Source organism: Artemia franciscana, chromosome 14 (assembly GCF_032884065.1).
Source record: "Artemia franciscana chromosome 14, ASM3288406v1, whole genome shotgun sequence".
NCBI lineage: Eukaryota > Metazoa > Arthropoda > Branchiopoda > Anostraca > Artemiidae > Artemia > Artemia franciscana.
This window is the reverse complement of record NC_088876.1, coordinates 29,802,225-29,820,526: the sequence shown is the minus strand read 5'-3', so window position 1 is coordinate 29,820,526 and position 18,302 is coordinate 29,802,225. Positions and strand designations below refer to the sequence as shown.

The 18,302-nt window shown below is 34.4% G+C and overlaps 1 protein-coding gene across 4 annotated transcripts in view; it reads left to right on the top strand.

Moving 5' to 3' along the window:
* LOC136035553 (1-phosphatidylinositol 4,5-bisphosphate phosphodiesterase delta-4-like) overlaps positions 1-18,302 on the top strand; it is an 84,443-nt gene that overhangs the window by 40,972 nt on the left and 25,169 nt on the right. For 3 of the 4 annotated variants that reach the window (XM_065717414.1, XM_065717417.1, XM_065717416.1), the window contains exon 2: positions 13,784-13,966. In XM_065717414.1, coding sequence (XP_065573486.1) covers positions 13,784-13,966 — 183 coding nt within the window. Of the gene's footprint in view, positions 1-2,721; positions 3,062-13,783; positions 13,967-18,302 lie in introns of those variants that run through there. The other variant, XM_065717415.1, reaches the window with a different exon arrangement.

The window sequence follows — 18,302 nt, the reverse complement described above, 5'->3', positions numbered from 1 at the left end:
CCTAGGGGTGATCGTATCGACCCAGTGGGTCTAGAACGTCAGTAGAGGGCTAACGTCATATTTCTGTGGAATTGGAGCCAGGTATCCTGGCGTTATTTAAAAAACGATCAGAAAATAAAAAACAACAAGTTTTTTCAACTGAAGGTAAGGAGTAACATTAAAACTGAAAACGAACGTAAATTATTACATATAGAAGGGGAGTTTCCCCGAAAAGCGTGTTTTTTGTTGTTTTTTTTTTTTAATGAGGCTTAGAGACAAACATTCTCTAAAGGCAATGGGAAAAGTATGTCAAGTAAAGTAAAAGTATATGAAAATGAAAAAAGTAAGTAATTACAAAAAAATACACAAAACGATAGCCTACTTACAAAAAATAAGATATAAACTCCAAGCATTCAGTTCTCTAGAGCAATGCCGAAGCGTTGGACTGATATTTTTTAACAATTTCGACATTTTTGAACTTGGTTATCACACACCAAAATCTTTAATGCCTTTAGACTCAGTGTTTATAAAAAGTAATGTATTATCAAAGTAGTTTGTTCAAAGCAAAACATCAAAACTAAAATTCAGAAAATAAAATAAAAATTTTTTATTCAAAATTTTTAATTTAATTTTTTATGCCTAAAACTACCACCTTTATGCTTCATGACTGTAAAAAATTAATTTATTTTCCAAGTGACCACTAGATAAATACAATCACTCCTGGAAAATAAAAAATAATAATAAAACACAAAAAACCTATCCGTTCAGGGAGAACATACAAATATTCCCAGAATTCCATTCGGGGGAAACAGTTCTGATTATAGTGGCTTCATATCAGCTCATGGGTGCTCATGCAATGCAAGCAACAAGTTGATGGCATATTTTTTTTACCAAAAAATATGTTAGTGCTCCTTATTTTCCTTATTATCCTTATAATTATTATCCTTATTATCCATTATTATAATCCTTATTATCCATTATTATCCTTATATGTTAGTGCTCCTTATTATCCCTAAATATAATTAGGGCTCCTTATTAAATTGTTTTCCTTTTGTTGTTTATACATATATATATATATTATATATATATATATATATATATATATATATATATATATATATATATATATATATATATATATATATATATATATATATATATATATATATATATATATATATATATATATACGAACTTTCTTGTGTACGAATAACTGCACTAATTAATAATAAACAAATACATATTTAGAATCAACATAAAAAGCTGATTCTTTGATTGAATATTATCACTACTTAGGCTTTTATAATTTTGTATTGACAAGGGTTGTTATTTATTTACCATTCATTACTATGAAGAATTCGAATTTGATTTTTCTTTTTTGCTACTCAACGAAATCATATAGAAAAAGTGCTTGTGGAAAACTTGAAAGGCCTCACTCAGTCACAAATTAGAACTTATATTTTCCCTTTTAAGGGTCAAAATCTAATGGCAGGCAGCCAACAATGGGGCAGCACATTTTTTTCCAGGGTTTTTCTCTATTCTGCTCTCTTTCCTTTGATATCCTCCAATTACTTTATAATTCCAAATTTCAAGGGAGCCAAGCCTCCTATCGACTCCCTCCTATCGACACCCATGCGCTATGATGTCCAAAGTTATTAGAAAGAACTCAATATTTTCGGTTTTGCTCTTGGAAATACACTTTTAAAAGGCCGAGCCTTATTGTAATTGGAAAGTGGTAAACTGGAGAGGAATGGAAGCATTAAGTAAATGAATGGTTATTATATAATCAATGATTTATTAATAGTTGTCTACATAGACGTTCTTAGGGTTAGAGGTGCATGGGGAAAATTTTATCACAGCGCACGCCTCCCGACTCAAATCAATGTGAAAATTTGGATCAAATTAAGCCTATCCCTTGCCCCCCCTTGGAAAGCATTGTGTATGTAGTCTCTGTCAGGGTAAGTGTTGTCTCAAGCTTTTTGCAGTTTAAATAGAATAGAGTTACAGAAACCATGTTCAAGTCAAAAATAAACCTAAGCAAGGGGGAGGAATAGTTCTGATTTTTTTTAGTTTTTGTGCACTTCTTATTCAAGTCACCACAACAAAAATTAATATGCCCCCCGCAAAATAAGGCAATATTAAGAGTATTAATTATTTCGTCCCAAAGAAAAAATTTTCATCTGCAAACTTAGAATGTTTTTTTCGCATTTTATTATAAACATGCATCTTTTAAATAAAATAAAAAAATATACCTCTACCGCCAAAGGTAAAATTTTCTGTTCACCTTCATAGGCGCAAGCAGGTCTGGCCCTTAGGAGGAATTTCAGAAGATATCTCTTCGGAGAGACCCTAAAAGGCGCAAGCAGGTCTGGCCCTTAGGAGGAATTTCAGAAGAAATGTCTTCGGAGAGGGATCGGAAACACCGTCTGTTTTCTTTTTTTCTGGGGGTGGAGGGGGAGCAATAGTCAGAAACAGTTTTTTGAAGAGTTTGAATATGAAGTACCCAAAAACTTGAGAAAACTTGGGATTATGCAGATGGGAAGGGCTTTCCCCCGCACACCTCCTTGTCCGCCTCCCTCTAAGTAAGTTTGTGTATTTTATAATGTTTCATGCACTTGTAACCGAAAATCATTCACTAAAATTCGAAACAACCTGAGAAGAAGAGCAAATAAAGTTGCTTAGAGAGGAGCTACAGGAACAGCTTTTTAATTTTTATTTTTTTTTGCATTTTCACTAAGCCAGTCTGATTTAAATAATAGAATGCACAACAGCCTGAGAAATGGAGAGAATAGCCTTGAAATAAATATTTCAAAGAGTGTAAATGGTTCATGTGAAAATGAAGCGTCTAAGATTGCTGAAAAAACAGAATTGGAAGATCCCGAAATTTTAAATACCAGCTATCACAATGCTGTTACGTCAACTTTAGACAGTGGATCCAGAACACCTCACAACCTGTCGGATTACAGCAAGAGTGCTAACCCCTTATTGGTGGGAGTAGCGCTTTTAAGGGAGTCTACTAGTCGTAGACGGAACGTTCATCGTATGGCTTATCGACTTGCTGGTTTGGTAAATGAAGATAATGGTACATACTCCAATTTCATTTTTAAGTTACAAATAAAAAGGCTTACCAGGGACTAGCTAAGGCAGAAGCGTAAGTAGAAGGAGGAGGAGCTAGAGGCCTGGTCTCTTTGTAGCTTGAACTTTCTTAGATTTTTTGCTTTCTCTATTAAAATCAAAATGCATTATTTTTATAGCTCACCTCTCTCTTCAGAAAAATTCTTGTGCAAATGCCTGAGCTAAAGGTTATAGGTCATTGGTAAATTATATTTAAATAATAGGTTGAAAGGATGTTGACATTTAAAAGAATATTCATTCGCCAGCTCAATCGTATACTTTGCGTCTAACGTGAAACTGACACCTAAGATTAAATTTAAAGAGTCATTGAAAACATTTTGGGTCTGTATATTCGAAAGCTTTAATTAGTGAAAGTTCTTTTCCAATATATAGGTAAAGTCGAAGTTTTCCCTCAATAACTCGTTAGGTATTCTCGCTGGGATATTTTCTGTGGAATCACTAAAAGGTTACCGGTGTTTAGTGTGGCATCATACGCACATTTTCTTTATGCATGTAGAATTGCTAGGCTGAAAGCTTCGAGGAGTAATAGCGAACTAAGGACTCATAATTATGTTTGTCAGTTTCCTTTACAGGCCAGAGAGCCTTTGTGGCGATCAATTTATCATATTTGGTTGATTTTGCTTTGTTGAAAATTTAGTATTTTCTATTAATATTATAATTCATCATCTGAAACTATTGATGATCAAAATCATGCACATTTAGTTGCTTTGATATTGTCATATGATTTTGGCAGTTGTAGTCACCTTTATGATGTAAACCAGTTGAAGTGACCAGTGAAGTGAAAATTTTGGCTCAGAAACATAATAAATTCGTTATTATTGAATTACCAAAGGTTTAAGAGATATGTACATAAATGTTGCATCAAATTTCTTCTTATCCTGCTAAGACTCAAAATGCCTTTGGTAACTCTTTAAGGAACATGATTTGTTTTCATTTGATAATTAATTAAAATATTTCCCAAAAAGAAGTTCTCAAAAGAAAACTAAAGGCCATATTAAACTCTAGATCAGAAGAAATAGAGACCTAAAATAACTCAAAACCAAAACAACCAGAAATTATTATTAAAGAATAAATAAATTCCGAAAGAAACAGAAATTAAATAAACAATCATAACAAAAAACATACAGCAGGTACTAATATAAATGAATAAATAAGTCTTAAAACGAGTAAAACTTAAGCCTAATATGCAAATCAATCTTAAAACAAACAAAAATATTTTGCTATTTTCGTTTTTTTTTAATAATTCTAGAAAATCCTGTGCCGCTTTTATAGAAATCCTCTTTCCCCATGACAAATTCCTCCATGGAAAGATCCCCCCACGTAATCCCCTCCCCTCAACCTCACCCCCAACCCAAAAAATCCCCCTGACAACGTCTGCACACTTCCCAATAACCATTACTATATGTAAACACTGGTCAGAGATCGTGACTTGCAGCCCCTCCCATGGAGACTGTGGGGGAATAAATCGTCCCCAAAGACATAGTTACTAGGTTTTTCGACTATGCTATATAAAATGGCTATCTCAGAATTTTGATGCAGAGGGCACTATAACTTTTAATTTCCGTTATAATGAGCCCTCTTGCGACATTCTAGGACCACTGGGTCGATACTATCACCCCTGAAAAAAAAAACAAATAAACACGCGTCCGTGACCTGTCTTCTGGCGAAAAATACAAAATTCCACTTTTTTGTATATAGGAGCTTGAAACTTCTAGCGTAACTAAATGCTAATTATCCATTTGCCCCCTCCCCTCTGCATGTCAATTATTGCAATAAGATCTCCTTGCGTGGAGTATGTTGTCATGTAAAGTGTATTAGCTGAATCATGGCATTAGAAACGCTCTCATGGTCTTAAGAGTTAGCGCTCCATTCTATTAAGGGGGAATCCCACTCGAATCCTAATGTGGGAAAAATCTTTAGATAAAAAAATGTTCCCTGAGAAGAACGGCTTTCCCTGAGAAAACGCCTTTCCCTGAGAAAATAATATGTTAAAGTATTATGTAACACCCACGTGTTTGTTTATCCCTCAGTTACAAGCGGGTATTCCCCATGGGGGCCCCTGAAAAAAAAATAAGTCACGTGTAAATGCCTCATCCTTAACATAAGTAAACATTCCCTATTACCTAAGAACTAAAGATATCTGGAAACATCTTGAAGATGTTTCCAGTTCAAAGTGTTCGGAATGGGATTCGAAAGGGTTGGGGTCTTTTTGAATTTGTCAGAGGATACCAGTTGTTTCCCCCACTGTTAAAAAAATCAGGCCAATCTTCTCAGGATCGTAACTTTTGCTGGGTAATCCCGTTTTTGTAAAGTTTCGGTTACTAATGAACCAAGCCGCTCCTTGCTTACAGTTCCTTACCACGAAATTAAATAAAAAAAAACTAATTTTTTTAGCTGAAAGTAAGGAGCGACATTAAAACTTAAAACGAACAGAAATTACTCCGTATATGAAATGGGTTGTCCCCTCCGCAATCCCTCGCTCTTTACGCTAAAGCTTTTAATTGTTTTAAAAAGTAGAATTGTGGCAAAAAGTCAAACTTTAGCGTAAAGAGTGAGGGATTGTGGAGGGGACAACCCATTTCATATACGGAGTAATTTCTGTTCGTTTTAAGTTTTAATGTTGCTCCTTACTTTCAGCTAAAAAAATTAGTTTTTTTTTATTTAATTTCTGAACGTTTTTTAATTAATGCATGTTTGGTTTTGGCTCTCCGCACATAAATTATTAAAATGAAATTTGCATATTAATTCCTTTTTTGGCTAAATGGCTTTCTCTTAGTTTTGATCAGATGATTTTGAGAAATAAGGGGTTTTTATTAACGGGTTTTATAAACGTTTTTATTTGTAAAAAATATGCGTAACTTAAGAATTAACTTACGTAACAAACTTTCATAACCTTATATTTTTATTATGTATACGAGGGGGTTTGTACCCTCGTTAATACCTCGCTCTTTACACTAAATCGTAAGTTTTGTCCCAATTCTTTAAGAATGACCCCTGAATCAGAAAGGCCGTAGAATAAATAGTTGAAATTACTAAAAATACTTTAGCATAAAGAGCAAGGTTTTTATCTCCTCCTAAATACCTCGCTCTTTATGCTAAAGTATTTTTAGAACCCCTCATATGCGTAATAATCTCTGTTCGTTTTAAGTTTCAATGCTACTTCTTCCTTTCATTTGAAAAAACGTTTTCATGTTTATTTTTCATTGTTTTCTTATAGTAATGCTAGAGAATCCTGCGCCCTTTTCATTGAATTTTTATTCCCCCATGACAGATTCCTCCAAGGAAAGATCCTCCAACATAGCCCCCTCTCCTCAGCCCCACCCCCAAATAAAATAAAATCCCCCTGAAAACGTCTGTACACTTCCCAATAACCATTACTATATGTAAACACTGGTCAAAGTTTGTAACTTGCAGCCCCTCCCCCAGGGATTGTGGGGGAGTAAGTCATCCCCAAAGACATAGTTATTATGGTTTTCGACTATGCTGAACAAAATGGCTATCTCAAAATTTTGAACCGTTGACTTTGGGAAAAAAATGAGCGTGGGAGGGGGCCTAGATGCCCTCCAAATTTTTTGGTCACTTAAAAAGGGCACTAGAACTTTTCATTTCCGTTAGAATGAGCCCTCTTGCGACATTCTAGGACCACTTGTCGATACGATGACCCCTGGAAAAAACAAAAAAAAAAAAACAAAAAAAAACAAACAAACAAATAAACACGCACCCGTGATTTGTCTTCTGGCAAAAAATACAAAATTCCACATTTTTGTAGATAGGAGCTTGAAACTTCTACAGTAGGGTTCTCTGATACGCTGAATCTGATGGTGTCATTTTCGTTAAGATCCTACGACTTTTAGGGGGTGTTTCCCCCTATTTTCATAAATAAGGCAAATTTTCTCAGGCTCGTAACTTTTGATGGGTTGGACTAAACTTGATGAAACTTATATATTTAAAATCAGCATTAAAATGCGATTCTTTTGTTGTAGCTATTGATATCAAAATTCAATTCTTTAGAGTTTTGGTTACTATTGAGCCGGGTCGCTCCTTACTACAGTTCGTTACCACGAACTGTTTGATGTTTGAATATGTTTCATGAGCATGAAGAGGATACAGTGGAAAACTAGGGAAACATAAACAAATCTTATAAATTGTCATTGAAAATGAAATTAAAAAGTGAGGTTTCCTGTCGATTTTTCTAGGACAATTATTTTATGAAATTGAACTATGTTGAAAAATATACGGGCCGGGGATAACTAGACGAAAACTAGAGGTGAATAAACGGCTAAAATAAAAGGAAATTCAGGTAATTTTGTAGAAAATCCGACATTGGTCTAACCTAAACAGGAAAATTCGAATGTCAAAAACACTTAAGAAACATATATCTATACCCAATATGTAGTAAAAGAATACAGGAGCTGACACATCCATCCCATCCTTTATAATTCCCACCCATATTCCCTCTTGATAATTCCACACGGTCCTAAGAATGGAGATTTGAAATTATTATTTTTTAGTTATAGTGTTTGTACTAATTCTTGTAAGTTGGTTGGTAGCTTCTCGCTTTTTCAATTCTCTGCTTGAGAATTCAAATATTGGATTGTTAAAATTTTGGACAAAATTTGATTATTCAGTCAAAATTTTCGAAGAACAGTAGTTTTGTTGAATAAAATCTTTATAATAATTTTGTTGAAGAAATTTGGTGTAGAGACAGGTATTATTGCTCACGTAGATGAAATTTCGGCATGATTCGGTCTTTTACGTGGCTGAAACTATCACGAACTCCACAATAGTGTTCTCTGATAGACGTTGCTTGCTATGGCTAAAGTACATTTAAAACTTAAGTATAGGAATTACCATTAAAAATTAGTGAAAACAAAGCTGTTGCTTGCTATGGCTAAAGTACATTTAAAACTTAAGTATAGGAATTACCATTAAAATTAGTGAAAACAAAGCTGTTGCTTGCTATGGCTAAAGTACATTTAAAACTTAAGTATAGGAATTACCATTAAGAATTAGTGAAAACAAAGCTGTTGCTTGCTATGGCTAAAGTACATTTAAAACTTAAGTATAGGAATTACCATTAAAAATTAGTGAAAACAAAGCTGTTGCTTACTATGGCTAAAGTACATTTAAAACTTAAGTATAGGAATTACCATTAAAAATTAGTGAAAACAAAGCTGTTGCTTGCTATGGCTAAAGTACATTTAAAACTTAAGTATAGGAATTACCATTAAAAATTAATGAAAACAAAGCTCCTGGTAGTACTTGTTACCAACCATCCCCCAAGGCCCATAATACCCTGCCTCACCTTTCCCCCCTCTGTGCCAGGAGCGACAATAAAAAATATGTATATAGGCTCGGTAATTTTACCTTTGGGGATCCCCCCCCCCACATACCTCAGGGCAAGAGCTTTGAGTTAGGCAATTCCTTCATTATTTTCATACAGTAAGTGTTAGTGAGAAAGGTATGAATAATTGACATTTACTTTCCAAAAAACAGAGTTTTCAGATGAGACTTTCAGAGAATGTCTAGGGGAGTGTTGAACTAGATCAAATCTCGTTATTTGTATACGGGTTGTCAAAAGGCTGTAACCCGGGAATGTCTGAGTATATTAATTCGGAACTTTTAGGAAATTACAAGGGAGATGATGAATTGACTGAAAATCTTGACTAAATAATCAAGTCCCTTGCCCTAAATGTTGCTTAGATGCCAATATTCGAATTCTCAAGCAGAAAACTGATTAAGCGGGAAGCTACGAACCACTTTACGAGTATTATTAGAGGCACTGAAATCTGATTTACTTTTCTCAGCTAATATGTCAATCAAGGCGGGTGACAGCACAGGAATTACCAAATCGACCAGACCAACTAAATGACAATTCCTTTGGATTCATATTCAGTATTTTTCGATCAGGTAGGCTAAAATTTTTATAGGGATTGACTTTTCCTGAACTTAAATTTGAAAATTTTGCTCCAATGAATAGAACAAACAAAATTCACAGTTCCCGAAAATTCAGTGAAAACAGAGCTCCTGGTAGTACTTGTTACCAACCATACCCCAAGGCCCATAATACCATGCCTGGCCTTTCCCCCTCTGTGCCAGAAGAAACATTAAGACAACATTTATAGAGGTCTGGTAAACTCATCAAAACTGAATATCTCATCAATACTGTAAACGGTATACGGTAAATTTCATCAAAACTGAATATCTCATAAAAACTATAAATGCTAAACGGTAAATCTCATCAAAACTGAATGTATCGTTAAAACTGTAGACGGTAAATCTCATCAAAACTGAATATCTCTATATCAGGTCCAAATTGAAAGAAATTAAGTGGTTTTTCTAAGATATCTGGGAAATTCAGTGTCATCTTTTAGTTTTCTCTCGTTTATTTAAATCTATTATCTAAGTTCTATAAGTTATATCAAGGCCGCCAACAAATTTCTGAATAGTTTGCCTAAAAACTTTTATAATGAACGAGATGGGACAAGACTTTAAGGTACCACATCACCGTAATAGGATTAGGAATCTTTGTATTTAAAATTAGGTGGCTCTGTTTTCGTCAAGCCCAGATTTGTCAAAAATTTAAGGATACAAAAAAGGTAAATATCTGCGTGTCTGTATTGTTATAGAAGCAAGATTACTGCATTGATCTTATCTTCATTCAGAACTTACATTTTAGACATAAAAGAAAGTATATTAAGTAATACCTGATTCATTTTTGTGTGGAGGCCTCCCCTAAAGTTTCAAGTTGTCCGAAACTTTTAGGGTAATAAATCCACGGTGACAGTCTAGCCTGGCCGTTCTATATTGGTGTCGTTATTGTTATTGGTGTCTGGTTCTCCAGGAGAAAAAATCCCCTTCCGATCTTATCAGTCAAAGACAAATATCTTTACTTGTTGAAATACCATCTTATTGCGTATATGTATGGTAGGCACATTGCGCACTTCTTAATAGACATGCACCCTAATGTAGTTATATAGGTCATCTTGAACTATTTTTTTTATTATCTTATGCTTTAAACCTCTCCTCAGAACATAATTTGTTTAAAGGTAGGTCCACCTATCAAACAGTTTGTGGTAAGGAACTGTAGCATGGAGCGACCCGCCTCAATGGTAAACGAAACTCTAAAAAACGGAATTTTGATACTAAAAGATACATCAAAACAATTGGATTTTTATGCTGATTTTAAATATACATATTTCATCAAATTTGGTCTTTGTCATCAAAAGTTACGAGCCTGAGAAAATTTGACTTATTTTGGAAAATAGGGGGGAAAACCCCCTAAAAGTAATAGAATCTTAACGAAAATTACATCATCGCATTCAGCGTATCAGAGAACCCTATTGCAAAAGTTTCAAGCTCCTATCTACAAAAATGTGTAACTTCGTATTTTTTGCCAGAAGACCGATCATCGGTGCGTGTTTATTTGTTTTTTTTCTTTTTCAGGGGTCATCGTATCGACCAAGGGGTTCTAGAATATCTCAAGATGGCTCATTCAAACGGAAATGAAAAGTTCTAGTGCCCCTTTTAAGTGATCAAAAATTGGAGGGCACCTAGGCCCCCTCCCTCGCTCATTTTTTCCCAAAGTCAACGGTTCAATATTTTGAGATAGCCATTTTGTTCAGCATAGTCGAAACCATAAAAAATGTGTCTTTGGGGATGACTTTCTACCCCACAGTCCCTGGGAGAGGGGCTGCAAGTTACAAACTTTGACCATTGTTTACATATAGTAATGGTTATTGGGAAATGTACAGATGTTCTTAGGGGGATTTTTTGGTTTGGGGCGAGTTTGAGGGGAGGGAAATGTGTGGGAGGATCTTGCCTTGGAGTAATATGTCATGGGGAAGAAAAATTCAATGAAGCGGGCGCAGGATTTTCCAGCATTACTATAACAAAACAATGAAAAAACAAACATGAAAAAGTTTTTTCCATTGAAAGTAAGGAGTAGCATTAAAACTTAAAACGAACAGAGATTATTACGCATATGAGGGGTTCTTCTCCTCCTAATTACCTCGCTCTTTATGCTAAAGTATTTTTAGTCATTGCAACTATTTATTCTATGGCCTTTCTGATTCAGGGGTCATTCTTAAAGAATTGGGACAAAACTTAAGCTTTAATGTAAAGAGCGAGGTATTAACGCGGGGACAAACCTCTTCATATACATAATAAAAATACAAGAATATAAAAGTTTGCTACGTAAGTTAATTCTTAAGTTACCTATATTTCTTTTTAATAAAAATGTTCGTTAAAAAGTAAAAGTTCTAGTTGTCGTTTTAATTAACCGAAAAATTGGAGGACAACTAGGCGAAACAAAAGAATTTTTTTACGGTTTAATAAAGTAGAAATGAGAGAAAGAGTCAAACTTTAGCGTAAAGAGCGGGGTGTTGAGAAGGGAACAGCTCCTTTCATACACGGAGTAATTTCTGTTCGTTTTAAGTTTTAATGTCGCTCCTTACTTTCATTTAAAAGAAAATAGCTTTTTTTTTATTTAATCTTAAATTGTTATCGGTACTTGTTAATTATACAGAACACACCCAAGAAGTGAAGTTAGATAATCCTAATGAAGTATACCAAAATACGGTAAAAATACAATATTTTAGTAACAAAATTATGGAAACTACAAAAGAGTATTGTGAAAAGCAGAGCGCCCAGAGCGTATTATATTAAATACCTAACATAAACTAACCATAATCCCAACTCTATACATCAAATATTTAATTAAAATATATCTACAATGTAGTTTTTCCACTGAGCCAAAGCTAATTATCTCCAGATCCATACTGCTAAACCTTTTTTCTGATATCTTAGATATCAAAATTCATAAGTGTGTTCTGGATAATCAACAAGTAGGCCTACCTGTTTTCAAGTTTTGACGAAGTTTTTCTTAAAACCCTCCCTGCTGACATTTGTTGTTCTGATGTTTTAGATGGTATTTGAATGTTTTAATTGAGGTTCAGCAAGAAAATATGATATTATATTTATCCTTTAAGGCTATTCAAAATGAAACACGTTATATATACATATATATTATATCACATTTAGTATATTTTGGCTTAAAAATAAACCAATATGTCTGAAGCTTGTCAGGAACATTAACCAGGAAATCATCAACGACAAAAACAGTTCATCTAATTAAAAAGAAAAGAAGCAACAATTATTAAAGAAAATCTTCACAAAATACCAAAACAGAATTCAAAAGTGTTTTCTGCATACATCAATCAAAAAACTGAAAAATCACTTTTTCAAATAATTTCGGTTGTTTACTTTTAAGAATTCTATTAACATTATTTTTCAGGTTGTCTATTACTGTACCTAATTACATGCATCTAATATTCATTAGCACATATAATAACAAACAGGAAAACACTTCCAGGTTGAAGCTTAAATACTATGCCAAGCTTTCCAAGTAAATGTAAAAATAGAAAAATTGACCGTGCTTTTCTATAGTTTCGTGGTAAAGGTATGCTTTAATCTCATTGATTTGCCTCTGTGATATATTTTTAGCATAAAAAAAATAAAAAAAATTGAGAGACAAATAACATGTCTCTTAAAAAAAGTCTTTTTTGATCACAATATTTTTCTGCGAATAAATTCTAGGTTTCTGAGTCAGTTTTCACCTTCAAGTATATAGATGCCTCTGAAATTCTTTTTTAAATGTTTGACTTTCTTCTTGAGTTTTCTAAAATTTTACTAGGAAGACGTTGTTAATCATCGAAATTGAGTTCGTCTGCCTCTTTGTTTGGATATTTTCATTGCAAAACTTTGTCTGCTTTTGCTCTATATTTTAGAGAAATTTGCGGCTACTTCTTGATATGATACTACTTTTGACATACTTTTTTGATACTACTTTTAAATATGACCCCAGAGGCATGTGCCGTATATTTTTTGCTCCTTCCCCCTTTGATCCCCAAAAACACCTATTTCGAGGCATTGGCATTGAAAATGGTATTTTGGTATTTTCATTGAAAAATACATCAAATTTAACCCCTCCTCCTAAGTGTTGAACAATTTATCCCCCCGCTGAGTATTTTTTTGAATTGGTCCACTGATAAACTACCCCAAAAATTGTCGTCTCTAAGTAAAGCTTCTTCTTTTTATAGAAAGGGTCTCATTTATTGTTATATATTTCAGAAATAAAATACAATTGAGGTGCGTTAATGATTGGGACATAATTGAATTTGAAAACCCTGAAAGATGTTAAAAAGAATTCAAACTTGGATTTGAAAAGTCGAAAATCAGGCTGTAAACGTCCACACTCGAGTTTAATTTTTAAGAAACATTCTTATTTTTTTTTTTTTTTTACTTCTACAAAACTAAAACACAACTAAAAAGACTTCTACAAGACTAAAACACAACTAAAAAGATTTCTACAAGGCTAAAACACAACTAAATATACTTCTACACTAAAACATAACTAAAAAGTCTAAAACATAACTAAAACACAACTAAAAAGACTTCTACAAGACTAAAACACAACTAAAAAGACGTCTAACCTGAAGTGCTTTAAAAAAGTTATCCTAATTATTTAATTTGCCTTAGGACCAGCATAACTATTTTGTTACTATTCTACCTTCATATTTTACTGATCAGGTGAATAAAGACATGCTTTAGTCGTTCATTTAGCAATGACAAGTTAACATGGTTACTAAGACAAGTAAGTTTTTTTTAGAGGTTGTTGAAAAAATCAGGTCTTCTGGAGGCGACATCAATCCGCTAAAACGTGGTGCACATTTTTGGAAAGTGAAAGGTCCGTCAAAATTTTACCGTAGAAAATTTTGGCTCGATGCAAATCAACCTCTACTTCGGTATGAACCCTCAAGAAAGAATCCATGCACTGGTATTGACCCTTCAAGTAAGTATCCTAGTTTTCTATGGGCTTATATTTTATTTGTTTGAAACATTTTTTTGTTTTATTTCTACGTGAATCAGATGTCTGGTTTAGTCTGACGAAAGTAATCAGTGGATTTATTTTGGCTGCAGTGCTTCAACTTTATCGGTGCTGGCTATCGGTAAAAGTATCAAATTCCATATGAATCTGATCAACTTCTGAATCTGAATTCTATGAATCTGATCAACTTCATCAGTGCTGGCTATCGGTAAAAGTATCTGATTCCATATGAATTCGCAGATGGCTCTTTTAATTTCAGTATAAATTTTCCATTGATAGGGCAAATATTATAAGCGAGACACAAGGAACATTTGGTAAGGGGTACTCAACAACAGACCGGGTTTTCATACTTCAAGCTCTCATGGGGAAATATTAAAGGGAAGGGTAAGCTCTATGTCGCTTTCCTTGACATTGAGAAAGCATTTGATAGCATTGATAGGCCGATTTTATTTTATTATCTAGTTAAGATAGGGCTTATCTATTTATCAAATTGTTAATTACCATGTATGAGATTACTTTACCTATAGATATCATTGCTAAACAAGGAGTGTCTAGGCCATTCAGAAACTTTAAAGGAGTCCGTCAAGCAGGCACAGTTTCACCAAAGCTCTTTCCTTTATACGTTAATGATTTGACTGAGTAACAGCGGTTGGCCCCGGCCCTCTCACTTACGGACGCTCTATTTTCTTGTTTACTGTTTGTTGATGGCCCGGCCTTGGTGGCTAAGTCCGCCGAGGAGCTTCAAACTCTCCTGGATTTAGCTGAAGCTTACTTAGAAACGGAAAAATTTAAGCTAACCGCATCCAAGACGGAGATTACCATCTTTCCTTGTGATAAACCCAATGGACAACATAATTTTTCATTTATTTAAAAAGGTGAGTCAATAAAGGTAGCCACCAGATATAAGTATTCGGGATACGTGTTCGCAGCAAATCGGAATTGGACCGAACACATTAAGTTGATAGTTTCTCGTGGAAAGGCAGCTGCAGGTGCACTACTCCGGCAAAAACACATAATGGGAACTAAGAATGTGAAGATGGCATAAGCACCTCTTTATGACTAAGGTTATACCAGTTGCCCATTATGGCTGCAAGTTGTGGGGGGGGGCACTATAGTGAGGCCATTAGAGTCTCTACAGTATACGTATTTTAAAATAGTAGTTGGATTGAATAATAATTTTAGTAGTTTGGTTCTTAGATATGACCTGGGTTAACCAAACTTCAGGTATTACATTGGCCAGGTGGGGGCAAGTTGTGGGGGGGAGCACTATATTGAGACCATTAGAGTCTCTAAAGTATACGTATTTTAAAATAGTAGTTGGATTGAATAATAATTTTAGTAGTTTAGTTCTTAGAGATGACCTGGGTTAACCAAACTTCAGGTATTACATTGGCCAGATAGCCGTCTAGCGAAGGCGGCTTATAACGACATGTTGAAATCTTCTAGAAAGGTAACATGACCAAAACAATATGAAGCCCTGGTGGATAAAATTGATTTCTCATGGGCATGGAATGAAGATCAGGGTCCCGATTGCAAACCTGATGGTTTCCTTAAATTGCTGGATTCACGGATTAGGGACCACGTAATCCAGGTTTGGCTTGCGGATATGGGGAATTCAGTTACTCTTAAGATTTTATAAGCAGATTAAAGTAACGTATGGAGATGAGGTTTACTTGAGACTGAACCTACCGCGGAGAACAATGAAATGTTGGCTACAGGTGCGGGTAAATTGTGTGCTGCTGTGAAGGGGAAAATGGAATCCTTATGATGTTGATGGCCCGGGAGGTAAGTTTGCCTGCCCCTTTTGTGGGGAGTAGGGGATAATCTGGAACATTTTATGAGTAATTGCAAAAGTTTGGAGAATTTAAGAAATGGATTTTTGGGGGTGGGGATGCACCACGACTCCCAGGCATCTTTGAGACCACTTCTAGGGAACTAATTATTGTGGTTGATGGTTTTATAAACTATGTGTTAGTGGCACGGAAGTTATGATTCAAAATGTTGAATGCTATTTTCTGATTTACTATATATATATATATATATATATATATATATATATATATATATATATATATATATATATATATATATATATATATATATATATATATATATATATATATATATATATATATATATATATATATATATATATATATATATATATATTTCTTTGTCTTTTTTTCTCTTTTTCTTTTCTGTGTACATGACCACTGGTTTTTAAACACACGCATATGATTTCAAATATATAAGTTTTGTTAAGTTTATTTATAGCCATCAAAGATTACGAGCCTAAGAGAATTTGCCTTACTTTCGAAAAAGATGGAAACATCCCCTAATGATCACAGAATCTTAATGAAAAATATTGTAGAGGTTTCAAGTTTCTATCTGCAAAAATGTAGAATTTTTGTATTTTTTACCAGAAGAATATCACTGATACGTGTGAAGATTGGAGGAAAAATAGGTCCCCTTCCCCACCCCTTTTTCCCAAAAATATCTAACTAAAATTTGTAGATAGCCATTTTGTTTATTATAGTTGAAAGGCCTAATAACTATGCCTTTTGATAAAATAATAACTCCCTGAAATATAACCCCCTGAAAAATACCCCCGTGGAGAATGCCCCCGTGGAGAATACCCCCCGTGGAGAATACCCTCGTGGAGAATACCCCCGTGGAGAATGTCCCCGGGGAAAATACCTCACTGAAAAATACACCACGGGAAATATCCCCCCCCATGGATGAAAACCCCATGGAAACTATGGCTTTCGAAATTTGAGGATTTTATATCAGTTTTTTTTGTATTTTCCGTAGGGGGAAAGAATTTTGTTACTTGTGTATTATACGCCACTCACTGAAGTTTACGCTGTGTAAAACTCGAGAACAAACCGGCTTCTTCGTCAGTTTCTTTCAGCTTAAGGTGAGACGAGACAAAGACAAGTGGCTGAATCGATGGGAAATATATAATTTGGGCTTTATGAAAGGGGTTGCCTCCTCCTCAAGACCTCAATCTTTACGCTAAGGTTTTTTTTCAGAATTTAAAATCAAAGCTTATTTTTCTAATTAAATGGCCGTTGTGTTTGAGGAATAGTTCTTAAAGAATTAGGACAAAAAGTCAAAACGTTAGCGTAAAGAGCAAGATCTTGTGGAAGGGGCAACTCCTTTCATATACGTAACAATTTTTATTCGTTTTAAGTTTTGATGTTACTCCTTACTTTCATTTGAAGAACTTGTTTGTTTAAAATTTAATTTCTCATCGTTTTTAAATAGTACCTGGAAATCCGACTCTCTCTCTCTCTCTCCATGAAAAATTCGCGTACTTGTTTATTATACGCCACTCACTCAAGTTTAGGATGTGTAAAACTCGAGAACAAACCGGTTTCTTCATTTGTTTCTTCAAATGAAGAAACAGGGACTATTTTCCACGGGGGCTATTTTCTACAGCGGGGTATTTTCCTGGGGGAGGTAAAAGCCTTTTTTCACGGGGGAACTTTCTATGGGGAGAGAAGCTTCCACGGGATGAACATGTCAGAGAAAATTATACACCGGGGGATTTGACAGAATTCTATACAAATTTGTTTTTATATATCTTGCTTTCTCTTTTCCGTCTTAATTTTACGCGTGGAGTTGTTAAGGCTGAATTCTCTTGGTAGATTTTCGACGGGATTGAATTGTCTAGAGGATATATCCGTAGGGAGGGTATTTATCCGTGGAAGTGGGCCAGATTTCCTGTGATTATTTAAAAAAAACGAACAGAAATTTAATAAATAAAACAAGTATTTCAACTGAAAGTAAGGAGCAACATCAAAGCTTATAACGAACAGAAATTATAACGTACATGAAAGGGTTTTCCTCCTCCTCAACACCTCACTCTTTACGTTTTACTTTACAGTTTGAATTATGTCCCAATTCTTTAAGAACGACTCCCGAAACACAAGGGCCATTTAATTGGGACAATAAGAAACTTTTTTCAAAAGCACTAAAAACTTTAGCGTAAACAGCGAGATTTTGAGGAGGAGGCAACCAACTTCATATAGGTAATAATTTCTGTTCGCTTTAAGTGTTAATATTGCTCCTTACTTTTAATGTAAAAAACTTCTTTTTTTAATTTAATTAATAATCGAATGAAAGTTGCTCATTATATTGCTAAAAAGTGCCAAATATCAGTCATAGTAGTATATGACCCTGTAGAATCCAAACATCTCCTCTGCCTTTTGAAAGTATAGCCTATAGCTGCCTCAGGTCCCACTTGAGCCCTTGCCAGAGATTTGTCTCTGGCTACCTGGCTTCACGCGCCAGTACA